This window comes from Amphiura filiformis, chromosome 7 (assembly GCF_039555335.1).
Source record: "Amphiura filiformis chromosome 7, Afil_fr2py, whole genome shotgun sequence".
NCBI lineage: Eukaryota > Metazoa > Echinodermata > Ophiuroidea > Amphilepidida > Amphiuridae > Amphiura > Amphiura filiformis.
The window spans coordinates 23,276,404-23,303,808 of record NC_092634.1 but is presented as its reverse complement, the minus strand read 5'-3'; the positions used below and the strand labels follow the sequence as shown (position 1 = coordinate 23,303,808).

At 37.4% G+C, this 27,405-nt stretch overlaps 1 protein-coding gene across 1 annotated transcript; it reads left to right on the top strand.

Annotated features, from left to right (window-relative positions):
- The first annotated feature begins 1,512 nt into the window (after nt 1-1,512).
- Nucleotides 1,513-26,616, top strand: LOC140156904 (arylsulfatase B-like). The gene is made up of 7 exons (XM_072179938.1): nt 1,513-1,855; nt 7,167-7,353; nt 7,760-7,959; nt 14,614-14,821; nt 22,297-22,546; nt 24,562-24,743; nt 25,485-26,616. The coding sequence occupies exons 1-7, from the start codon at nt 1,613-1,615 to the stop codon at nt 25,754-25,756; spliced, it is 1,542 nt and encodes a 513-aa protein (XP_072036039.1). The 5' UTR covers nt 1,513-1,612; the 3' UTR covers nt 25,757-26,616.
- Nucleotides 26,617-27,405: the final 789 nt, after the last annotated feature.

Sequence of the window (27,405 nt, the reverse complement as noted above, 5' to 3'; positions counted from 1 at the left end):
TTTGGTTTCGCCAATGTATTGTTGAAAACATTTCTTGCAAGTGATGAGGTAGATGACATTAGTAGACTGACAGTTAAGAGGGTGTTGAATATGGTATCTTTCTCCTGTGACGGTGCTGCAGAATGTCTCACCAGCAGTTGTGTGTTTGGTGTGCTCTTTGTTGCGTTGACCATGTTGGTGCTTGCATGCGGCACACTTGTCGCACGGAGAGAATCCCAATTCAGGGGCTTCCGTAGAGGGGATCTTGAGAGATGAAGCCAAATGGAAGCCAAATGGATCAAGACACTACAGACTACATTGAGAGCAGATCTCATTTGGGCTTTGGGGGCTAAAATGGCCAAATGTGAGGCTAATTTGGTTGAACCCACCATAGGCGTCAACATTAGGGGGAGGGGGGAGATGATTGTATGGACCACCCCCCTACTCCTATGCCCGTAGTCAGGGGGGGTCACCATGTAAATCAATGCAGGATCTTTATAGACACCGGTATACCAAAAATATATCAATGGTGTAATTTTGGTCTCCAGTAGTGCTATCTACAGAAGATCAAGTTCAAATCATCAAGCAGTTAGTTCTGCAGAGTGTTGTGGCATTTTTTTTTTTTTAAAGAGCAAACCCATGTGAATGTCATGGATGCAACGGATGCACACATCAAATTTGCGCAGTTTTTCGCAATCACACGAGACATTCGATCTACCATGTCTATCATCTTCAGTAGATTTACTACCAGAGCAGATGTCGCCAATGCATGTCACTCCTTCGGTTGTGCTACTGCACAGGCCTTTGATGGCCAGCATCTAAAGTTTTGATTTTTGCAGGGCATGTTAGTAAAAAAAAACCAGAATTTTGAAAAATATTGAGGGTGTTCTCCTCAACAAATGTTGTAATATGGCTTTACAAGTTGTGAAAGACGGCATTTTGTTAATTTTAATCAAAATATTTCTGCTCATGAAACATGTCCATTTTGTCTCAATAAGATAGCTTATTATTTAAAAAAGTGTAAACTTAACATGTAGGCCTAGCCTATCTATGAACCCGTCTATGACCCAACCTTCTGTCTTTCATTATAGTGCATATATAATTTGTAACTTGGGAATAACATCAAATCTTTGATGTCGGGCCAACGTTATTAATCTATCTATTGACTTAGGCCTGTAGGGTTTTTTAGCCTTGCCAGCCTGGCATGAACATTTTGCTCGGAAGCTGGTATTAGCAGCCGACGCACGATAGTCGTCAGCTGACAATACAAGTCATGTGATCAATCAATTAAGTGTTTGATCTTAGGTTTTGTTTTCCCTAAAAATAAATATTTTAATTCTTTATTACAAATTATCATTTATGGACAAATACGTACCAATTCGGATTTTTTTATAGTCTTATGAAGAATAATGATCAGAAAAATATACTTTATTGATTCAAAACAGGTATTTGAAAAATTTGACTGGACTTCTCAAGGAAACACTCGGTATACAGGCTCTCTTTAGCAGTTCTAATCACAATAAATCAAAATCAGGAAATAGGACGTCACTTATAGTGCCTTTTTATTTTATACTTTTACCGTATATAGGCCATCAAAAAGCTGCGTTATCTTTATCCGAGTAGTCTACACTTCATGATGAAGAACCTGTGCATAATTTTATCATTTTATTTGGTTACTAGATGCTCCAGCAAACCACCTCACGTTATCTTCATTTTAGCCGACGATTACGGGTACAACGATGTGGGATATCACGGCTCAGAAATCAAGACACCTAATATTGATAAACTGTCTGGAGAAGGTGTTCGATTAGAGAATTATTATGTGCAACCTATTTGTACACCAACCAGAAGTCAACTTATGAGTGGAAGGTATCAGGTAATTTATGGGACTAATTGAAACTCGAAGTTTGTTGTCTTGTCTCAACTGCTCAACTTACTCGAGAACAATGAGAAAGCTTCGAATTTGCACACAATAGTTACGCTTTCTATGCTAGAGTACATGTATGTTGCTGTCGTTTTTCGGTCGGACAGTGTTGACATTTTTTGTAACGGATGTTATTTATTCTGTTCATGTTGAAATTTGGATGAAAGTTATTTTGATGAGTCAACTGTATCGTTTGAGTAAAGTTTGCCTATTTTGAACAGTCTAAAATGTTGTTGAAGTGCAATTTTAGCAACATTTTTGATGCGATCACCCTTTGTGATCGATGGACCTAGAGCTAGAGCAATTTGGCTAGCTCATTCTTAATGTTTTGAACAATTAATACAGAACCGTACCATATTAAAGTCATAGGTGCGATCTTATAATATGAATTTGGTTAATTTTTTCAAACCTGATTTTTTGGCATATTTGTAATGTTTACACATGTCACAACTTGCACCTAAATGGAATCAGCCAAATTTGTTGTGTTTGTAAGTAAACAGAGCAAAGTTCGACATAAAGTCATAATTCAAGAAATTATGACTTTATGTCCGCCCATAGAACTGTGTGTTAAAAGGCCAAAATAACAAGCAGTGTTTCTTTCACGTTACCTCGTTATTTTAGCTCAAAATGGACAGAAACCATTCCCGATCATTACTAGTATTATTTCAGCATTTTGAGTATATAATGACAAATTTAAAATTTGAAGGAAATCGTACATTAAGCCTTTAAAGTTTCTTATCTTGATTTATCACTGCTTTATTGCTTGGTCTCATCATGGACTGACACATGTTTTTAGTTCATTTTTTTTTTCATTTCATTCGGCTGCGAAGTAGGCGACTACAAAGTTTCTCCATGTACTACGATCTGAAGCCAAAGTGGCAATGGCATCTGGCAGTAGAAAGTTGTCGAAATCCCCCAACAGTTTTTGCACATAAGACAAGTAGGATGTTCTTTGCCTTCCAGGTCTTCTTTTACCATGTAATGGGGTGTAGAGAGCATATCTTCTGCATGGTTCATCTTCCTGCATCCTCAGGATATGTCCCAGGAATCGTAGTTGTCGTGATCTGACAGAGTTGATAAGAGGCACAGTGTTGGTGATGGCATAGACCCTTTCATTACTAACATGGTCGGTGCGCTTGATGTTCAGCATTATCCTGTAACATGATGTACCAAAAGCGTTGATCTTATTTTCCATATCAGTAGATATCACCCAGGACTCACAGCCATAGAGCAATACTGTAACACAAGTGGTGTTAAGGGGGTACTACTCCCTTGCTCAATTTTGTGCCTATTTTTGCATTTTTCTTAAAAATTATAGCGCATTGGTGACAAGTAATATATGTAAATTATAGGGGCAAGGACTACAACTACTGCACTGGTAAATTTATTTCAGCACAGACAGCAGTTGTGGAGTTACAGTCAAAAATGAGGGAAAATCAGTATTTGATCAATAAATCAATAACTACTTGCCTTGAGTTGCGGAATTTTCAGTGCAGTAGTTGTAGTCCTTGCCCCTATAATATAAATATCTTACTTGTCACCAATGCGTTATAATTTTTGAGAAAAATGCAAAAATATGCACAAAATTGGCCAGGGGTGTAGTACCCCCTTAAACAGCTTGACTTTTGTTGCAACAGTGATTGTTGGTCTTCTCCACAGATGCTCCAGTTTCCAAAATGCATACCAAGCAAGCGCCTTCCGTCGGGAGAGGTCACTGGTGCTAGAGCCCATCATGGAACCAAGATATTTAAAATCAGTGACATACTTGATGGGTTCTCCGTATACTTGGAGTGGTGGCTGAGGATTGCAGTTGATGGTCATGTACTCAGTTTTGGGAACACTGATGATGAGACCCAGGCTTTCTGCTGCAGCCGCTGTTCTGGTCAGCTGTGCCTGTGCCCGCTGGATGGAAGATTCAAGCAAGGCAATATCATCAGCGAAATCCAAGTCGTTCAAAACCTTGGCAGGATAACGCCTGGAGCGACGCGGATGTGTTTCAACACCGCTGTTATTCCCCTCGGTAGCCATCGTCATCAAATAATCGATGAGAACAATGAATAGGAATGGGGCCAGAACATCCCCCTGCAATACTCCAGTAGTGACTAGGAAGGGATCCGAGATGTTGCCATCTACCAATACGGCACTTTGCGAATTAGTATACAGTACACGTATTGCCTTTACGATGCTCTCAGGGATACCATAGTGCCGCAAAACAGAAAACATCATCTTCCTGTTGATTGAATCAAAGGCTTTCTTGAAGTCAATGAATGTTATAGTTAGTGGAAGTTGGTAACTATGGAAAGCCTCCATGATTCTACGGAGGATATCGTTTGCTGTGCACAGCTTCTGCCTGGTCTAAATCCGGCCTGGTTACTTCTTATTACAGGATCAACATGGTCCCTGATTCTATTCAGTAGGATCCTATTGTACACCTTAGCTGCAACTGACATCAGTGTGATTCCTCTATAGTTGTTCATGAGGCTGAGGTCTCCTTTCTTTGGAAGGGGAACAATAACATTGGTAATCCACTGTTCTGGTGGCGTAAGCTTTGTGAAAACTTCTACGCAGAATTTATGGATGATGTCTACCATAGCTTCACCACCACCCTGGAGTGCCTCAGCGGTAATCGCACAGTCCAGTCCAGCAGCTTTGTTTGTTTTCATTGCTTGAATGGCTTTTCTTGTCTCTTCCAGAGTAGGTCTGATCAGCACAAATAGGCAAGTCCTGGTCGGCGGGTGGTGGGAGATCAGATGTTGGTGGTCCATTGTCATTGTTCAGCAGGGCACAGAAGTAGTCCTTCCACTCAGCAAGTAGTTCTTTGTCGCTTGAGGGGATTGACCCATCTCTCTTCTTCACTTTGGGATTTGATCTCTTCTTCTTCCCCGAGATGTCATGGATCATTTTCCATGTGGTGTTGTAATTGCCATTTTCATTTGCTACTTGCAGGTCTTCCATCTGCCTGTGTATAGAGGCAAGTTCATCGGCCCTATATGACTTGTTGAGCTGGGTGTTGAGCTTTCTCCACACTTCTCTGGCATGGTGAGTTCTAACAAGTAGATATGTCTTCTTGGCTGCATCTCTTTCTGATCTTAACTTGAGGGTCTTGTCTGTCACCCAGCTTGGCATTCCACAAGGGCTACATTTTCCAACAACCTCTTCCGTGACTTCTTCGACTACTTTCTCAAACATTTCATACCTCTCAGAAATTGGTGACTGGTCGTTGTCGTCACACTGGAGGACCTGGAATCTGTTTGAAAGTTCAATCTGGAAGCGGTTCTTAGTAGGAGCATGAAGCAGCTTCTTCCAGTTGTACTAGGCCTCTTACAAGGTTTACCTTTGGTGGTTCGGAGACTGGTGTGCAGTCGTATGCTGAGTATTCGATGGTCTGAATCCAGCTCTACAGAGTTATAAGCTCTGCAAGTGCGCAGGGAATTAACCCACTTGCTGTTGACAAGGATGTGGTCCAGTTGGTGTTTTGAGCCCGTTGGGTGCATCCATGTCCAGAGACGACTTTTGGGTTGGGGAAATCTTGATTGTGAAGGACGAGCTTGAATTCCTGGCATAAATTCACTAGTCTCTCTCCATTGTCATTTGTTGTGTCGTAAAAACAATGAGGACCAACCACAGCTGGATGAGATACATGGCTATCTTGGCCAATTCTGGCATTGAAATCACCAATGACGAGGTGGATGTTGTGCCTCTTCACCTTTTCAAGATGGTCTTCTAGTGGATTATAGAAACTGTCCTTTTCTCCTGAGGTTGCTGATTCAGTTGGAGCATAAATAATTGTAACTGTAAGCTGGGGTTCCCATTAAATGAAGCTGTTAGTATTCTTTGACTAATGGTCTGCACGCTCTGAAGACACCTATGGATGTGCCTTGACATTAGAAGTCCAACACCTCCCTGCCTCTGGTCTGTGGCAGAACTGTAAATAAGTACCCAGTTCTTGTTGTCTGACCATAACTCGTCGGTGGGGGATGATGTAATAAGACGGTGTTCTTGCACACCGACAATATCGACGCCTGCATCGCTACAACCCGTAATATAGTTGATGGGTTTTTCCTTGTTGGTGTAGGGTACATGTTTTTAGTACGGTACCATAGTATGTGTTATAATTGATTCATTGCATTCTATGAGAAGGAAACAAATAAATTTGATTTGATTTAATAGGCTAATATAGTATAGCATGCATGAAATTGTTTTCACTGGAGTTTCGGAAATGTTGCATCAGTTCTGCACATTGTGTGCACAGGCAGGTGGTTTTTGGGACATAGACAGGAAATGTCCTTTCACAAAAGGAAACATGTTGGGTTCTGGACTCAACAGGAGATGGATGATGAAATTTTTATTTTATTTATTTATTCGTTATTTATTCAGCAAATTCCATCAATACAAATGTACTGGTCTCCCTGGAAGACCTGATTAAAATTATATACATAATAGATGATAATACATGAACATGATAATAACAAAATAAGAAATATATATTATACAAAATGAAAGAACCAAACATGATACAAAACAAAATGCAGCGATGTTGAGCTCAAATTATTATACAAAACTTACAGACCAATTGCATTTTTGAATCCACCCAAACTCATTGAATTAAAATTGATACGAAAATTGGGAGGAAGCTTGTTCCAAGCAACTGAAGATCTGTAAAGGAAAGTTTTCTTTCCAGAAGAGGTTTTCCAGAAGAATGGCATTATTTTCAGCAGCAATGGAAGCATTACATTTAAAGGGGAGCAGACTTTGGGCTGGTTTTTGTTTGGACAATTTACATGGAAAATTGTTAAATTTGTCAACAAATGAAGGTGATTTTTTGTACATACTGGTCTGGAGTTGGGCAATTTTACCTTATTTTGCACCAAGGGTGTTTATCAGGCTAAAAAAAGGAAGATACTGATTTGATTTCTTCTCAGTGAAAAATTAGGGCTGCCTATGATTGATTTTGTAGATTTCGATTCAAGCTTCAAAATAACCAGGCACCCAATGGTCATAATATTTGGCTCCTGGTCCACACTAAAATCCTATGAACCAGGCTCTATATATTTTTTGAAATAGAGCCTGGTACGGTAGTTAAAGCAAGTTTTGTATTTTAATGTGTACAATTGAAATTTAAATGACTCTTAGCTCTTTAAAAATGGCTCCTGGTTCACTAGATAATCTCAGGACCAGCTGCTTTTTTCCAAATGTAGGGCTCCTGGTCCAGATTTGCTTATTTTGAGACTTGTTCCGATTTCTGAATTCATTTACATCACAGATTCACACAGGTTTACAGCATAGCATCATCTGGCCACCTCAACCCAACTGCCTACCATTAGAAGACAAGACAATAGCTCAGGCTCTTAAAGATGCTGGATATGCAACTCATGCTGTTGGCAAATGGCATATTGGAATGTACAAGAAAGCCTGCTGGCCAACACAAAGGGGATTTGATACGTTTTTTGGTAAGTCAACAAAGCTGTACTTGTACTTAGAGCCCGGACTTAGAGACTTTGAATCTGGGAAACTCTGATGATTGATGATGAACTATCCACCATGACTTGGAAAATGGATGCTAAGGGTTTCTGGTGCTTTGTTTTCTTCAACATTAAACCAAAATGAGCAAAATAAAAAACAGAAGTCATTGTCGCCTTTTTAATTTTTTTACCAAAAACAGATTAAATTATGAAGTCAGTATTCAGTTCTTGAAAACAAGGTTTTGAATAACATTCATAGAAAATTGTTCATTTGAGACAAAAATGCACTCAAAAGTTACTCTGAGAAGTTCAATTTTTGTGATTTTGTACAATTTTTCTCTCTTTTTACAAAATATCAGTTGTGTTTTCTATTTCCATTATAATAATTATATAGGTCATCTCACAGGAAGCCATGATTATTACACACATAGACATGGAGGTTGTGGTATAGACATGAAACCAAATTGTAAGAAATGGAATGGCTATGACCTGAGAGAGAATAATGATGTTGTATATGGGTACAATTTAACATTCAATACATATGTGCTGACACAGAGGGTACAAGCTATCTTGGAAAAACATGATCAAAATACAGTGAGTGTTTGAAATTACCTTTTGATAATAATGATATATTCTTTAAAACTTTCCTTGATATCATCTGCATGCATGATATGTTTACATGTGGCCGTGTGTCCTGAACTCGCCACCCTTAGCGTTACATGACAAATATTATGAATTTTTACACCAACCGAGTTTCTAATTAGATTATCTCCACAATCATCAACCCTAAACTAGCAAAAGTATACATTTTTGAAAAGCTGAAGGCATAAGCAATTCAAATATATACATTTCAACTCATTATACAGGGTGACCTGCAAGTTATACAGGGTGGAATAAAAAAGATTTTGATAAAAAATGGGCCACTCAATGCATTGCTTATTACCAACTTACAGTAATAAACTGGAAGTAAACAACATTCATTTGGTTATAGGATATGGAGAGCCAACTGACTTTGGAAGAAACCAAAATCACAGCTGTTTGGTAATCTCGGAATATAGGGTGTCCCAAAGTATGTTAGATTTTTTTACAATTCAACATATTTTGAACCTAAACATTTCCCCCTAACCCAGAAAAAATATGTCCATATTTAGATTCCTCGTCAAATTTCCCTTCAGAAAATCTATACTTTGACTATGATAGGATAAGTAATTAAAATTTTACAGTAACTTTTAGATTTTGAAGACATCTGCATTACTTACTACAGTGTTTAATATGACAACAGGTAGTTTTGTATGGAAAAGTTTGTATTTTCTAGACTAAACCAATCATAAATGATTAAAAACAATTAGTAGAATTGTTTAGCTCTAAGGCCATTAGTCTTTTAGATGCTAAATAGAGTCCAAATCCAATTTACAGCCTTTACAGAAGCAGATTACGCACTAAAAATACCAAACCCATAGAGTTTGTGTGTACCACATCCCCCACCACCACATCCCCCACCACCGCCACCCTGCCCATTCTGAATTCTATGAAGCACAGTGTCAGTATTAAAAAAGTTCAAGTATTTCTTTTTACAGGGTTGAAAGTGCATTTTATTTAGCAATAAAATGAGACCACAAGCATGACAATAACTTCTTGCTTGACAGAGATATTATCATTTGTTTTGAGTCGACTTTGGCAAAATGTAACATCGCCACCTTTTTTTGGTGGCGAGCTCAAGACACACGACCATGTACATGTTCTCCTAAAGGAACATAATGCAATTAAAACTTTTCCATTATCCTTCCACCTAAACAAAGCATTATGTGTCACTGTGTGAGATAGTGAATTACATTTCTTAGATCAAATATTTAACAACTCTTCCTATACCTTTGTGCAGGAGCCAACCGTTGTTAATCCATGATGAATCCACACTTTTACTGAAGCGTATACGTGAACGCGAGCGAGACTACGCGTTACACGAGAGCGCGTAAAATTTGTCATGCCTGGAACCTTTGTGCGTATGCAAGCTTACAAGTTGAATTCAGTATTTTTCAGGTAGCGGCTAAACATTGCTGTTTATAGTTTTATTGCTGATATCAACAGAGAAATCATTGAAGTTTTTGTAAGGCTGAGTGGCAATGAATAACTGACATTCTTTGTGAAATATTATCGTAAATTATACGACCGTTAGCTTCTTTTCGTTGTTGAAAGGGATTCAATCACGTTTCAGCGTTGTTCATCACCAATTGTTCACCGCGTCGTCTGCGTGGTTTACTTCGCGAGGGCAGCTTTAGCTGCCAGAGCGAAAGTAAACCATGCAGACGCGCCGGACGCATCGTTGTTAATCGGTGATGAACAACGGTGAAACATGATTGAATCCCTAATTTAACAATGGAAAGCTGAATTACATTTCTTAGATAGAATATTTAACAAGTGGCCCAAAATATTACACAAACAATGTTAAAATGTTATATAATTTTTAGTTACCTGAAGTGCAAATTAGTAAAAAGCCTGAAAAATCAGCAAGCCAGTGAAGTTGGTCCAGGACCAAAGAACTCATAAGAACTTGTCATGTGGACAATTTTCCTCAGTATACCATGGAGAAGATATCTGTACTACCTATCAAATTACCCTGAAGGGTGCACAATAGTAATAAATTTCCCTATACTTTGTGTACAAAATGGCCTCTATTCAAATGGCTCTACCTACCTTACTGAAGCGACTCAATTTTTTCAAAGTGATGTTTTCCTGACTGACAAACATACAAGCAAGTAAACAAACTAAATTAAATATATTGGTGACCATTGAATTTTCGAGCTACCGGACCACGAATGCAATACACTTTTTTTTCACCCAATTTTCAAAATAGAAGCACTTGTGATTTTACCTAGAAGCAGCCGGTTTAAGAAATACATGAAAAATCTGAATAAAAGCCCAGAATCTTTTCCAATCTTGGCAGATGCTTAGATTCAAGCCTACATTTATTACCTGGCACAAATTTTTCCCAAAATCTGCACAATTTTTTTGGTTTTTAATATTGATTTATAGTTGGTTAACTTTTACCGAAATGTAAAAACACCGCAGATCAGGACGGAATCCCACAAGAGACATTATTTGGTGATGTGAAATCTTCACGGACCTCAAGATGTTTGATTTTATAATTTCCTAAGAGTTTTAATACTAATTAACATTATATAACTTCACTTTGAGTGACCGATCACAAGTTGACATTTTTGGGGCCAAATTCAACTTGGCGCCAAATTCAAATAATGTGATAGCACATGTAATGGAACAAATTAAAATCAATTTATTTTGACAATGTTGATCCCAATCTGTAGGCCTATAATGTCTGAGACATGAAGTTAATTTGGTAATGCACGCAAACAAACAAGCATAAAGGCTGCTGGAGCTCATGACACGGGCCTTGGATCAGGTAAACTTACCTTATGGGTGGGTAGAAGGGGGGGGTAGGCAGGCTAAACTTATGACAGACAGACAGCAAGACAGACACACAGATATGACAGAAGCAGCTGGGAAAACATGACCACAAAGGCAAATGCATGAATTATACAAGTGTTGAATTACATGGGTCTTTGATCATGTTGGTGAAATCATAAGCTTAGCCTAGCCACCCCCCCCAAATCCAGGCAGTTACATAACAGTGCCACCATACCAATGTTTTCTCCATCTCCAATTTGGCTGCCTGTCATAATTAAGCTTAGCCTACCCTACACACACACACCAACAAAAGGTAAGCTTACCTGTTCATGCATTGACCTAACAGTGCAGTGCCTCTATACTGATATTTCTCCAAGTCTGCAATTTCGGGCCATAACTCACCTTAGCACTGATAGCCTAGTAAATGTTGCTTTTTTCTGCAATTTTAGCTATAAATTATATGAATTACAATCAAAAAACACCTCATCAGTCAATATGCAAATGCTAATCAAAACTTGTTTGGCACAGGTCTAACTTGCTGAATCAAAACGTCTTCCGTATAGGCTCACACACGTACTCTCGCTTGAGGGTGCACAATAGTAATAAATTTCCCTATACTTTGTGTACAAAATGGCCTCTATTCAAATGGCTCTACCTACCTTACTGAAGCGACTCAATTTTTCAAAGTGATGTTTTCCTGACTGACAAACATACAAGCAAGTAAACAAACTAAATTAAATATATTGGTGACCATTGAATTTTCGAGCTACCGGACCACGAATGCAATACACTTTTTTCACCCAATTTTCAAAATAGAAGCACTTGTGATTTTACCTAGAAGCAGCCGGTTTAAGAAATACATGAAAAATCTGAATAAAAGCCCAGAATCTTTTCCAATCTTGGCAGATGCTTAGATTCAAGCCTACATTTATTACCTGGCACAAATTTTCCCCAAAATCTGCACAATTTTTTTGGTTTTTTTTATTGATTTATAGTTGGTTAACTTTTACCGAATGTAAAAACACCGCAGATCAGGACGGAATCCCACAAGAGACATTATTTGGTGATGTGAAATCTTCACGGACCTCAAGATGTTTGATTTTATAATTTCCTAAGAGTTTTAATACTAATTAACATTATATAACTTCACTTTGAGTGACCGATCACAAGTTGACATTTTTGGGGCCAAATTCAACTTGGCGCCAAATTCAAATAATGTGCTATCTACTGTAGATAGCACATGTAATGGAACAAATTAAAATCAATTTATTTTGACAATGTTGATCCCAATCTGTAGGCCTATAATGTCTGAGACATGAAGTTAATTTGGTAATGCACGCAAACAAACAAACATAAAGGCTGCTGGAGCTCATGACACGGGCCTTGGATCAGGTAAACTTACCTTATGTGTGTGTAGAAGGGGGGGGGGTAGGCAGGCTAAACTTATGACAGACAGACAGCAAGACAGACACACAGATATGACAGAAGCAGCTGGGAAAACATGACCACAAAGGCAAATGCATGAATTATACAAGTGTTGAATTACATGGGTCTTTGATCATGTTGGTGAAATCATAAGCTTAGCCTAGCCACCCACCCCCCCAAATCCAGGCAGTTACATAACAGTGCCACCATACCAATGTTTTCTCCATCTCCAATTTGGCTGCCTGTCATAATTAAGCTTAGCCTACCCTACACACACACACCAACAAAAGGTAAGCTTACCTGTTCATGCATTGACCTAACAGTGCAGTGCCTCTATACTGATATTTCTCCAAGTCTGCAATTTCGGGCCATAACTCACCTTAGCACTGATAGCCTAGTAAATGTTGCTTTTTTCTGCAATTTTAGCTATAAATTATATGAATTACAATCAAAAACACCTCATCAGTCAATATGCAAATGCTAATCAAAACTTGTTTGGCACAGGTCTAACTTGCTGAATCAAAGCGTCTTCCGTATAGGCTCACACACGTACTCTCGCTTGAGGGTGCACAATAGTAATAAATTTCCCTATACTTTGTGTACAAAATGGCCTCTATTCAAATGGCTCTACCTACCTTACTGAAGCGACTCAATTTTTTCAAAGTGATGTTTTCCTGACTGACAAACATACAAGCAAGTAAACAAACTAAATTAAATATATTGGTGACCATTGAATTTTCGAGCTACCGGACCACGAATGCAATACACTTTTTTCACCCAATTTTCAAAATAGAAGCACTTGTGATTTTACCTAGAAGCAGCCGGTTTAAGAAATACATGAAAAATCTGAATAAAAGCCCAGAATCTTTTCCAATCTTGGCAGATGCTTAGATTCAAGCCTACATTTATTACCTGGCACAAATTTTTCCCAAAATCTGCACAATTTTTTTGGTTTTTATGCCTTTATGCCTCCACCGGAGGTATTATGTTTCCTGGTTGTCCGTCTGTCTGTCTGTCTGTCTGTCTGTCTGTCTCTCTGTCCGTCCGAGCTTGCAGTGCAATTTCTCAGAACTGGTAAGACGTACAGTGATGCAAGTTGGTGGAGGGATGGTTATTGGGGGTCTTCAAATTATAGGAGATTTTCGTGCAAAAATATGGTAATTAAGTACCTAATTTGCATAATTTATGCGTAATATGCGTAATAAGCAAAATACCTTGTGAACAGATTATCTGGAGATCCGTATGGGGTACAGTGACGTAACTTGGTGGGAAGTAGCGTGGCCAGATGTTCTCGACCGTATTAGATTTTCAGTGCAAAATATGCTAATTAAGTACCTAATTTGCATAATTTATGCGTATTTGATGCGTATCAAGCCAAAAAAACCTTGTGAACAGATTATCTGGAGATCCGTATGGGTTACAGTGACGTAACTTGGTGGGGAGTAGCAGGGCTAGAGGTTCTTGACCTGATTAGATTTTCAGCACAAAATATGGTAATTAAGTACCTAATTTGCATAATTTATGCGTAACAAGCAAAATACCATTTTCTCGGAGACTAGGGGTCGCACCTCAAACTTGGTGGGTGGGTGCATCTTGACCCTAGACAGAACAAGTTTGTAATGGACAGTGGGTCAAGGTCACCCGAGGTCATGCAGGGGTCATCTGAGGTCAAATTAGCAAAACTGCCGTATGGACATGAAACTGGGTGAGTACAGTCAACATTTAGAGCCAAAATTTTGGAAGGTCATTTTGGGGTCATCTGAGGTCAAGTTACTAAAAACTGTCGTATGGGCATGAAACTTGGTGGGTACAGTCAACATTTAGAGTCAAATTTTTGGAAGATCATTCCAGGGTCATCCAAGGTCACCCAGAGGTCATCACTGGTTAAAATGATATGCCTCAAGGTGGAGGCATTGTGGCCGACGCTTTGCGTCGAGAACCGCGCAAGTCGAGAACCGCTCTAGTTAATATTGATTTATAGTTGGTTAACTTTTACCGAAATGTAAAAACACCGCAGATCAGGACGGAATCCCACAAGAGACATTATTTGGTGATGTGAAATCTGAAGTCCAGCCTACATAAGTGAATTTTACTATAACTTACTCACCAACTGGTTTTAAAGGGGCACTCCGTTACATTTTAGTCTTAAAAAGGGATATCCAGGTTCTGGCACTTGGTCCAATTCTGAACCGAGCTGGTTGTGCTCTAGCCCTAGTAGTTTCCACCCCAGAGACCAAAGGTCATATATACATCTGAATATGTTTGAATACCTGTGTCCAGCTGGGTGGTTCGAGAACCACACATGTTGTTACACTATAAACATTCAATATTTTATTGGTCTATTTAAGAAGAGGGAAGTGAAAGATAACCTACAAATTTTTGTTTTTCAATTATTTTCCACAGCCTTTGTTCCTGTACCTCCCCTATCAAGCAGTGCATGGTCCACTACAGGTGCCAGAGTTCTATTCCAATCAATATAAGTTCATCAATGATAAAAATCGCCGTGTGTATGCTGGCATGGTAACATGTATGGATGAAGGCGTTGGGAATATTACACAGACATTGAAGAATCTTGGAATGTGGGAAGACACCATAATGATATTTTCAACAGGTACTGTTTTAACATATTGTTTAATCATTTGTTGGAGGCCTTTAACCATTTGCACCTTTAATATACAGTGGCGTATTGCCGTCGCCACAGGGAGGTTGTTCTATAATCCATCAAGCAAGTGGTGGTGAGCGGCTCATACCGTATTTAGCAATGGGCCTAAGCCCTTCTTGGCCAAACTCTCCTTTCTTATTACGTTTAAATTCAGTTTCAGAGAGAATAAATTGTAATATCCTTGATGTATTTATAAATATTAATAGCCCTGGGTGCAAGAATTTACTTCTGGGGTACACCACAAGTTATATTCTAAATCTTGAACTTTAAAATAAATGAACTTTCAAAATTGAATAACAAAATTATTCACTAGAAAGCAAAATTAAACTTCTTGATTTTTTTTCAGATATTGGCGTAATATCATCGTAAGAACAACTTTTTGTTTCTAAGAATATTTTACCTGATTGGTCACACGATTAAGAATATTGCAAATAATTGCAAATGGCTCGTTAGACCACCATTCTCATCATTTTTTTCTGCCATAACTAAAATAGCTACATAAAATAATAGATTTTGAAAGTGCATATGACTCAATGTTATTGTCATTTTTTAAGCCTAGATACAGCTGATGAAAGTACACAGCTGGTTTACGAATATGTCAAATTAATGGTATTATGTTTTATACAATGTTAATCAGAAAAGACCCATTCCATGTCAACTCCAGGGATGTGCACCGCAGCACCTCTTCAATTTTTTTCTTTTTCTGTGTGGTGGTAGATATTGATGAGAAAGTAAAATTCCGAAAATTTGAGCTTCATACTCCATTTCGTTTTCCGTGGCATCAATTTGAAATTTAGGGGGTCAGCGTAAAAATGTATCGCATAGCGCTTGAAGACAACGTTGGAGGTCCATAAATGTATAAAGGAACCATTTACAACTTTGAAAAGTATGTATTCTGGGGTACTTATTTGTGTAGAATTCAAATCTGGCATCAGAAAACTTGTAACTCCTTTACTTGAAGCCATCGAGTCCCAAAGCCAATATCTCTCAGAAATGTTGTCCAAGGACATATCTTCAACATACCTGAAGTTGATGGTGGATCAAAATGCCTGACATTGGTTTTCAGGGGGGTCAAAATGTACAAAAAATGTACAATTGGGGTTTTGCATGGGTAATATCTCAGCTAAAAATATTCTAATAGGCTCAATATTGGTTAAGAGTAATGTCCTACCAAAGGGCTCTGACTAGCAAAAAAATGGACAATAAAATTATTTTTACTTTTGGAGTTTTGACCCCCCAAAGTTGGTCCCGGATGGACGAAGTTGCATTTTGAGGGCCCTATATCTTTTAAAGTAAAGGAGTTACAAGTTTTCTAATGCCAGATTTGAATTCTACACAAATAAGTACCCCAGGATACATACTTTTCAAAGTTGTAAATGGTTCCCTTTATACATTCATGGACCTCCAAACATCGTCTTTTCGCTTGCGACACATTTTTACGCTGACCCCTCTAAATTTCAAATTGATTCCATGGGAAAACGAAATGGAGTATGAAGCTCAAATTTTCAGGATTTTACTTTCTCATCAATATCTACCACCACACAGAAAAAGAAAAAATTGAAGAGGTGCTGCGGTGCACATCCCTGGAGTTGACATGGAATGGGCCAAAAGAAACTGGTTGGAGTTATTTAGACAGTAGGTTTCATTTAAAATATAAATCCATTTAATTGACTTGTCATTATTTTTACCTAGCTACAGCTCAATGAAAGTACACACCTGGTTCATTTATGTCAAATTAACTACATTATGTTTAAAAAAATTATTGTTAATCAGAATGTAAAATTGCATAATTGCATAAAATGCACACATGTGCCTGCAATTTCATATAATTACAATCTTTTAAAACGGATTTATTTTAATAGAAAACTTCAATCCATTGATGGTTTTTACCCACAGCAGAGAAACGTACCTTCCCATGCAGCCTATGTGCGTAGATCCCACATGGAACCCACCATTGAAGACGTGCACGAGTTGCCCATATTTTAGAGGCTGCGTACTTCGTACTGTAACGTGCTCACTTAGTTTTTTCTTCACATTATTGATCCTCATATTAAACTGGGTACCATAACGCTTTTCAATGTAAAAGAGCATCATATTAAAGCATTATTAGACCAAAGAAAAAGTCCACGGATACCAGCTAAATATTATAACGGGTTTTTCCAATGACGGTCTCTTCCGCAGTCAGTTTGATCTGCTCACTGTGGTTTGTGCGGTGTGAGCGGAATCAAGCCAGCAGTAGAAGAGATGGAATTTCGAAGCACATGGACGGATGGTGCGATGGTGTTATTATGACATCGACGCTGTGGGGTTTAGCTGGAATAACATACGGAATATACATGCAATCATGCATCATAGTAATCATGGTAATATCAATGTGAAATGGAAACAGCCAATACCGTAAATCTCAATCAATTTACTGGGATTTTCTTTAAAATTTGTCATCTGTGAAACACAATACAGAGGAAGAATTGCACCAACATGTTTCATTACAAATCATGTGTATCTTGTTTATCCAAAGTCGAATGGCCGGCGTGTACACACACACATAACTACTGAGTACTGTACATGAATTATTTGATATAAAGCAGGTCACCATATCAAAATTTCCCCTCATTTATTTGAACATCTTTGCCCTATTAACACATCAAAAACAACTATGTCTATGCTGAAATCAACACAGATAATTCATATATTACAGTTACAGTCTATTCAATTCATTAAAATTTTGAATCTGTGATCACCAAACCTCAGCGCCGACTGTGGGTAAAGATGGTCGCAGGAAGGATGGGGGACATATTGGTACCATGTACCGTGCATAGGCCTACAGCGTGGGTCATTTGTAGCTAGCCGTGCTGAGGTCTGTTCGCCATCGTGGCTACAATGCAACTGAATGGTCATGTGACTATATCACTAGAATTTTCGCAAAGCATGATGGAAGAAATGTTCGTCTGCTGTGGTTTTTACCTAACTGCATCTCAATGAAAGTACACAGCTGGTGTACTGATATCAAGTATTGGTGTACTGATAAACAGTATTATGTTTAAAAAAAATAATCAGAACTTACAAAAACACATAGAAAGTTGCATAAAATGCACACAGGTGCCTACAATTTCTTAAAATGTCAAAAAGAGTGGCATAAATTTTCAAAAATGTGAGAAGATTTCTGTACAATCCACAACTTACGCGACGCAAAGGTGCATATAAGATATTAACAAATTATATAAAATTGGACAAAGTTGCATACAAATTTTATTACAAAAGATTAAACACACTGTTTATAGTGCTGAACTTTCAATACTAAGATGTTTAGTTCATAAACATGCAAAAAATACCCAAATGATAAGATATGTGTTTATCATTTAGTGTTTCGAAGCATGTTGAAAGTGTTTAATTTAGTGTTTACCTCTATGCTACAACACCAATTTAATAATGATTTATGGACTAATGTTTTTATCACATTTTTCGCAGTTTATATGTTATTATTTGGTTGGTTTTGGTGCATATATGGTCGAATCCAACCAAAAGTGTCCACGGGCCAAAAATAAAAGTCCGAAATAAAAATGTCTCCACAATTTTTTCCTTTTGCCCATTGATTGATGACATATTGGCCTTATAGGAACCAAAAGTGCCATTACTAATCTTGAAAAATAAATCCAGGACGTGTGATAGTAAATGTGATATCAAAACCCAATGTTACCTACGAATACCACTAGGATGCTTTCACTATCGCAATACTAATCAACCTAAAACAAATGGAATATTCCCATTAACTCTTTTTTAGTGTAATGTAGACCACAGTGTCAGGAAAATGCTAGCTTAACCAGAAAATATTTGTTTTTAATTTTATAACGCGATCAATATGATCTTAGTCAATTTATGCTAGTTTATTTTTGAAAATGAAGTTTAGGTCAGTTTCTGTATTATATTTATCAAATGAGTATGAATTCCATTTACACATTGTATTAGAACGAGTAGGATATATGTTTTCAAGAATATTAGGAATTATCGCATACACCTAACGCTTTATACAATGAAAAGGTGAAGAAACCCGGTATTCAGTAGGTAACATGAGCGATTTAACAATATCTATATTGAGTTTAGAGGTTTAAATTTTGCTATTATGGTAATGAATTAATAAAATGGTAGTTTTTAGATCTCTTTCAGATGGTACGTGAAATGAATAAATGCTATTACCTTAGATCAAAATTTGTTGATGCTTTTAGCAGATTTTGACCACTTCATTTTGATATACAAGTAGTTAATCAGCAATTTTACATAATAAATAATTGTTGAATGAATCCGTATATGGGTAATAATAGTGTCCTGGGGTACCGCTTAAAGTTTTGACAATTAATTTCCATAGGTAGGGACACTTCATTACACATGTCATGTATTATGCTGTATTCAGTAAGTAACATTTCAGTATTTGTAGGTAAGAATTAGACTTTTGGTGGATATCGCAATCAAAACTTCATTTTATAAAGCACTTTGAATGTATTATTTTCTTTATGTGCGTTTATTGATACTTTAGACCCTATCATGTATTAATAATGTTGGTTCACAGCGGTTGAAAGAGGATTGAAGTAAGAAACAAAGGCACTAAAGTGACTTTAATTTGCTTAATTGCACACAAATCGCTTAAAACCGTTATTGCAGACTTGTGAAGTCCATCTTGGAGTCAGTTACGTCTTGTGGCCTTTCGTTTGAGGGCAGCTACAATTAGCTTTATACCAGGGTCCATCACTGTGTTGTCTAGATCATGAGACAATGAGAACAGTCGTTTTTCCATGGTATTCGTAGGTAACCTTAGCGAAAACGCCAAAAGTTACCTTCGAATAAATCAATTTGGACACAAATTACTCAGAAACCAGAAGGTCGGTAAACATTTAAAATGAAGCACACATGACAGTTGACAAATCCAAGTATTTATCCCCTTCTAATCTTCTTTGAATCTGATTTTTCTTTCAAATGAGCAGACCGTCATCTATTTCAGTACATATTTTTCAACAATTAAGCCATATTCAGTTTTGCATGGTGGGCATGTATGTGCCCTGGACCAAAACAAGCATATTTAAAGCACTGTACTTTAAATATGCTTTCTAAACAACATTCAATGTGCGACATTTGGAACACGATAAAGTACCTTTAAAGTACAAATAAAGCACAATGACCAGAAAAGTACATTTAAAGCATACTGAATAAAGCACATTTAAAGTACTGTACTTTAATTGTACTTTATACCAAACAAGCATATTTAAAGCACTGTACTTTAAATATGCTTTCTAAACAACATTCCAATGTGCAACATTTGGAACGACGATAAAGTACCTTTAAAGTACAAATAAAGCACAATGACCAGAAAAGTACATTTAAAGCATACTGAAAAAAGCACATTTAAAGTACTGTACTTTAATTGTACTTTATACCAAACAGGCATATTTAAAGCACTGTACTTTAAATATGCTTTCTAAACAACATTCCAATGTGCGACATTTGGAACGACGATAAAGTACCTTTAAAGTACAAATAAAGCACAATGACTAGAAAAGTACATTTAAAGCATACTGAAGTAAGCTTACCACATTTATGGAGCTTATCAAAGTATTGGTAACACAATTATGTTCACATGCAAGCATACATTACCAGTAACTATCTCCTGTAATCAAGCCTGTATTTGTAAGTCCATTAAGTCCCTCATTTTATATAAATATGAACAGTTTTATACATCCATTGCATTATACAACCTTAGCACAAGATGGCCGTTGGTATTTTTCAAATCTAGAAGAATGTAGTCATGTGACTTGTACATGTAAACATCATATATCCATGATGTCCACAATAAAGTACATTTAAAGTACACTGAAAAGCACATTTTAAGTACTCTTACATTGCTGACAATACCGGGGGAAACCAATCCAGGTAAAGTATACATAAAGTACTGATAAAGGATATTTAAAGTACACACTGATGTTCAAAATTTCCAAAGTCCAAAATAAGCACAATTAAAGTATACTCACTGACACTGGGAAAAAAACTAAGTCCAAATAAAGTATAGTTAAAGCAAAAAAAATTTCCCATATTTATCAAAATATTCATAAAGTATAATTAAAGTCACATTTAAAGTACCTTTAAAGTACACAGTTTTTCCAGGATATGAAAAATAAGCACATTTAAAGTACACTTTATATGTACTAATTACCCAGAAAGTACAGTTAAAGTACCCAGAAAGTACAGTTAAAGTACCCATAAAGTACAGATAAAGTACATTTCTAATGTGCTTTATTTGGTCCAGGGTGAATTCGCAACTTTCATTGACATATGATTTGATAGCAAACACACAGGCCTTCGTTATGTACCAATATGGGCATTGGCATGAATGGCGGTGTTTCACAATACTGTCATGATGTCATATTGACTGTATTCGTAGGTAACATTCGGTTACCGAAATTTACCTACAAATACTTGCTTTTATTGTTGACATCTCAGAAATATTTAAACGCAGGCTATTGAAACTTGGTAGAAATAAAGAGTGTATTACCCTGCACCTATTGTTTACTATTCTCTCACTTTGTGGAAATGACACAGCTTTTAACATGTATTCGGAGGTAATGCATATTTTTACCAAACCTACCTTTGTGCCATTTAGAATTTCTGGCAGCTAAACACAATAATAAAGATGTCCGAATGCAATGCATTTCAGTATTGGCTTGTATCAATTATGCATTTATTAGTGATTTCCATTTTTAAAGATATATCTAGTGCTATGAAAAATTGTATTCGTAGGTAATGTAAAAAATACCACTCAAAAATTATCACAAAAAATTCATAATTATGTACAAATATGTGAAAAATTGAACAGGCAATCTTTGAATACACACCTTTCAGGAAATCAATTTAGATTCAATCCAATGACTTCTTTTCATAACTGATTTAGATGTTTTAAATAATACTTTAAGAAATATTTTGAAAAAATGGGTAAAAATAGCATGTTTTGGGGTCTCTGTGTCTAAGTTTTTCACAGAAGGGGTCTTATTATATATGGCGCCAAGCGTATGATCAAAGCGAATAAACACAATACAAAAAACGAATGCCAATTGATTAATACTTTTAAGTTATGGCTCTGAACATGCCGTGTACACTTTTCGTTGGATTCGACCATATATCTGGCGCTTTTAACATGAATATTTAAAATTAAATAGTTGCGTTAGTTGACTTTTGGTTTTCAATAGTCGTAGTCGCGACAACCAATAAATAGGCGTGATTAACGACTAATGGCCCAAGCCTAGTTCTGTGAGTGCAAATAAATGGTGTGTACTGTATTCTTCATCAAAAAGTCAAATATAACAGAAAAACAGAATGCAATAAGCAAGTGATAATAATTTGACCTCTATTTTTTGTCCATCTGTTGTTTTTTTTTGTTCTAGATAATGGTGGTGAAGTATCCGCAGGTGGTAATAATTGGCCGCTGCGAGGATGGAAACACTCCTTGTGGGAAGGTGGTATGCATGGCATAGGCTTTGTCACAGGTGGCGCTTTTCCAGATGCGAGACGTGGTACAACCTACAATGGCATGATGCATGTCAGTGATTGGTTCCCGACTATTGTTAGTGGACTGGCTGGGGGTAGTCTGAATGGAACTAAATTAGATGGGCATGATGTATGGAAATCTATTAGGTAAGGTTTCCCTTCCTTCTGCAATTGACAGGAATATTTTTTTATAATGTGGATGCAGTACTTGAATCCTGGGGGCCACTCAAATCAAGCTTGAAGTCATCCTTGTGCAGGAAAATGCCAAAAAGGGTAGCGTTTTCAGCCTGTGGCACGGCCCACATGGGCTGTGATAAAAATAGGGTATCAATTTTAAGCTTTTTGCAAAAAAGGGTAGTCTTTTTAGCCACTTAGGCCTACAAGTCGGCATTAAGGGTAATGTTTTTCATGTTTTGTCGGAAGCCATTTTCCAACTGGTATTTTAAATACAAAGCAATAACTATTAAAGCCGGTACAGGAGTATTAGGTCTACTTTATTGTATCAGTGAAAAGTGTGTATATTTTGAGTTGATCATTGAAAAGGGTTCGTATTTTGCTCCAAGGTCAGTGATCAGTGTTAATTTTTTCACTCAATGAAGGTCGGTGTTTAGGGTTGGGAATCTGAGGGGCTGCTTGAGGATGACAACACATAATAGTATGTTAGTGCCCCCACCTCCCCCGGGACTTGAATGTGTGAAGACAGTATGAGGAGTTCATATGCAAAATATGGGGATACTTTTTTATTTCAAAGCCAGATCAAAAATGGTTACAGCAACATGTGACATCGCATATTTATCACACATCAAGATATTTAGACATTATGCAACATGATCTGGTCCATGCAGGCTAAAGGAGGCATTTTTGACAATTATGTTATTATAATTATTACCTTTAAAAACAAACATTAGGCTATGATTGATGGCTATCATATACTGAAAACACCAAAGGTCTAGCATACTTGGTTCTGAAATTCTGATGGTTTGTGATGTCTAATAGTGTATTTTATTGAATTTTTTCTCCATATTTTTGCCTTTACACATGTAGATCAATTTCAAATTTGCTGCCTTTGGCCTCCATGGACCAAATCATATGTGAAATCCATGGGATCTCATCAATTTTCATTTGCCCAAACTCAAATTGTAAAATTGTGATATTTATGTTAAACTGGTCCACATTTTCGCGACACTTTCTAAGACTACAGACTTGCAAATCAAAAGCACTGAGCAAATCACAGCATACAGGCCTGGTTAAATGACATCATATGTGGCACGATCTGGTCCATGGGGGCCAAAGGGTGCAAATTTGAAACTGAGATAAAGGTAAAAATATGAAGTAAAAAAACAATGAAATACATAAGAACATAGACATCAAAAAACTTCATAACTTTAGATCCAAGTGTGCTAGACCTTTGGTGTTTTCAGTAAATGATAGCCTATTGTATGTATAATGTAATAATTACAGTAACTCAATTTTCAAAATGCCTCCTTTGGGCCCCCATGGACTAGACTATGTCACATATGATTATGAGGAGTTCCACCATGGATTGATGTTGACGTCAGCATTTAGTCTGTATCTTGCTGACTTTGGTGACAAAATTGCAGGGGCCTGTAGCGTATAGTTTCATAGTTTATTTCATCTCATGCAAAAATGTACAATACAAGATATATAATAACAATAATGATTATATTTATAATAATACAAATATAAAAATAATGAGGAAAAGCTATTCAAATATTATGCAATTGAGACGTGGACGTCACTAAACGCAAAGCATGATAAGTGTGACGCCCAGTTTATGGGCCATTAATGGGCCTGCAGTGATAATCACTGGCTTTTGACCAGAGGGCCCCTCTTATTTTTAACACGGCTTACTGTGAGATTTATTGTACTGTTAACCGTAAAGTCACTCAAATAATGAATGCAATGCAGCTTCTGAATAGTCCATGGTATTCCATTCGAAATCCATACATCCCCTATGGAAGATATGACCTTAATCTCCCACACAGGGGGGTGTAGATTTCAAATGGAGTCACCCATTCAGGTAACCCAAAATTCACACGTTGTGTGTGGGAGATTAAGGTCATGTCTTCCATTGGCGTGTATGATTAACTGCAATAGCTCATCATAATTAGTTGAGTATATTTTGCTGGTTTCCATTTCAGCACTGGGAGTTCATCTCCACGCACAGAGATTCTACACAATATAGACCCTCTACAGCCCCCACCAAAGTCAGGTTTGATAGACAACTCCATAGATAAAGGTTACAAGGCTAACAATGTCTTCAATACATCTATTAGAGCTGCTATAAGAGTTGGAGACTGGAAGCTTATAACTGGAGACCCTGGTAGGTGACTACACAAAAAGGTGGACACTTTGTTAGGCCAAAAAAATTAATTGTTTGGTTGCCCTTCCAAGACAAAACTTTGGAGGGTCGGTAGGATGATCGTTTTTTTTTCATGGGCTGTTCCTCCAATTTTTCCTACATTTTGAAAAGGCTTGTATTGACAAATGCTTGATCATTTTATGGTAAAAATTTGTGCATTTTTGGACTGAATTTAAATGTATATACTACTTGTTTTTAATCAGATATGCATAAAATAAATCAAATGAGTGAATAACAAATATAAAATGTCCTTGATACTGTCCAAATTTAAGGTTTCTTCTTCTAAAAAAACCCAACCCAAGATTTCCAATTTTTGCGATCGGTCTCGGCAACCAAACATATTTTGTTTGGCCTTATTGTATCCATAAGGGAGATAGATAATCGGTTATCAGAGGACCAAAATGTGTCTTACTTCAATAAAGAAGTTTGCCACTGCACTTGTTGAAATTAGTGTCAGTGGCTCCAGAACTGGGGAGACCCAGGAGCTTGGCCACCAATAATGTGTGTGTGTGTGTGGAGAGGGAGGAGTGTGAGCCAAGTACCATGGTTCCCCATTAATTTCTGCCTCATCATATGGATGCCCCCATATTTAAAATCTTCCATAGCCTATGCTAATTTTACCCTGATATAATTTTTCTAGTCTTAGAGAAGTTAATCTTTACCTTGACATTTTACATATCATCTATTTTGTCTACTAAACAGGTAATAGCCACTGGGTCCCTGTGCCAGACTCCGGCATCACGCCACCCGAACCCTCGGATCCAACAGGTAAACGATTATGGTTATTTAACATAGCAGAGGATCCCAATGAGTTCTACGACTTGTCCGAGTTCCGTTCAGATATAGTGGAGCAGCTATACGAGCGTCTACAGGACTACTACAAGACAGCAGTACCTGTGAGATACCCACCAGGTGATGGGAATGCTGATCCTAAATTACACAATGATACATGGTCTTACTGGGAGGAGGATTAAGTGAGTGCTGTCATTCAACATTAATGGGTAAATTTTCTGGACATGTGACCAATGCGTTTCCATGTGAGTGTAACCTTAGAAATCGATAGAAATTTGTACATGGCAAATTTACTGAATATCCAGCAATTTTAATTTCTTCACAATATCATCAAAACGTAATTTCAAAAATATCTGCCAACGGAAAAAAATATTTATTTGCAGAAACTCTTACCATAACATTATTAAATTGTGACAAGTAACTTATTTTGCATCAAAGGAGGAATTCTTCCTATTCAAATACATTGGTAGACCATCTGCTGTGCTCGGGGTCACATTCCATAATGCCAATATGTCCGCTGCGCCCATGGGTGTCACATGTCTAGAAAATTTTCCTGAGAAAATTTACTCATTAATGTTGACTGGCTGTGGAATGAAAATCTGTAGTATATTCTGGGAAGGTGCTTAGAGGGTACAAACTGCCAAGCTCCCTGTCAAACTTTAATGTATCGTATCAGCCAATAGTCGTTTTATATGTTAAAAATGATGTCAAAATGTAATTTTGATATATTATTTTGCAAACATTATTGCAAAATATTTTGCAAATGCTTCAATAACATATGTTAGAATGTTTTGGGTTATCCTTAGTGTAAGAGAGCATGAAATACTAATAGGATTAGAGGTAGGGTTAGAATAAAGGTTAGGGTTAGGGATAGTTAGGATTTGTTTGGTATTCTCTTACACAAAGGATACACCCTGTTTTGTTAATCTTCTCTACATTTTCATGCCTTCGTTCCTTTCCAAGAACCAAAAACCACTACTAGCGTTAAAGTTAATATGCCTATATTTCCATACATTGAGGCCTTGCTTGTAAGTAGGGCAGTAATGTACACTGCAAAATTCCTGGCGAAAGAGTGACTACATCGCACTGGAACTCTGAAGTCACTACCGCCGTCACTCCAGAATAACCTACCCTATGGTGGCCGACAGAGTCACTACAGGAGAGTGACAACATCGGAAACAAGGCAGTAGGCTACTATGCAGCAGTGTCATCACACAGTGACTACAACTGCTAGCCTCCGATGTGTTATCTGCTCGATGTCGCATCGGCGACTCATGATGTACACCACTGACTAGATTCCGACAGTGGTCCACATCTTTTAGTCACATCAAAGTGACTTCCGTAGCGTGTCCCCATGCGTCGCCTGCTCGGTGCCCAGTCGGCGAACTTCAAGGTGACTACACTGCCAAAAGGTCGTTGACCGAACCCTGTTATGAGTTCGAACACTCTGGGGACTCGCGCGTATATCTACCAAATACTGCGCTGATGATGACAAATCGCCGTATCATGCTTGTTTACTGCTTGTATACGCTCATGAATGGAATGAGTTGGTTTTATAATTAATTGATTGATGCATGCTGTACAGCGGGTCTGCGGCTGTAGGCCCCCTACTGCCGTCTTTGTTTTTTATCGTGCTTTTGCATTCTTTGTCATTTATATTTCTACTGTGAGACTTCCGATTCATTTTGTTTCTTTTATTTGTTGTTCTCTTTTATATATTTTAATTGTTTTAGTGCTGCCTGTTTAATAATCTCATCAACTGTGTGTGTTTTACTTTTGCAGTTCTTGTTCTTGGTTTATTTGTTTGTTTCATTTCAAACGTTTTTATTTA

Excerpts from the sequence above, each read along its gene's own strand:
- LOC140156904 (XM_072179938.1), top strand. The coding sequence starts at position 1,613 with ATGATGAAGAACCTGTGCATAATTTTATCATTTTATTTGGTTACTAGA. Across the intron at positions 7,354-7,759 it reads GGGATTTGATACGTTTTTTG|GTCATCTCACAGGAAGCCAT; the intron begins GTAAGTCAACAA and ends ATAATTATATAG. Across the intron at positions 14,822-22,296 it reads CATAATGATATTTTCAACAG|ATAATGGTGGTGAAGTATCC; the intron begins GTACTGTTTTAA and ends TTTTTGTTCTAG.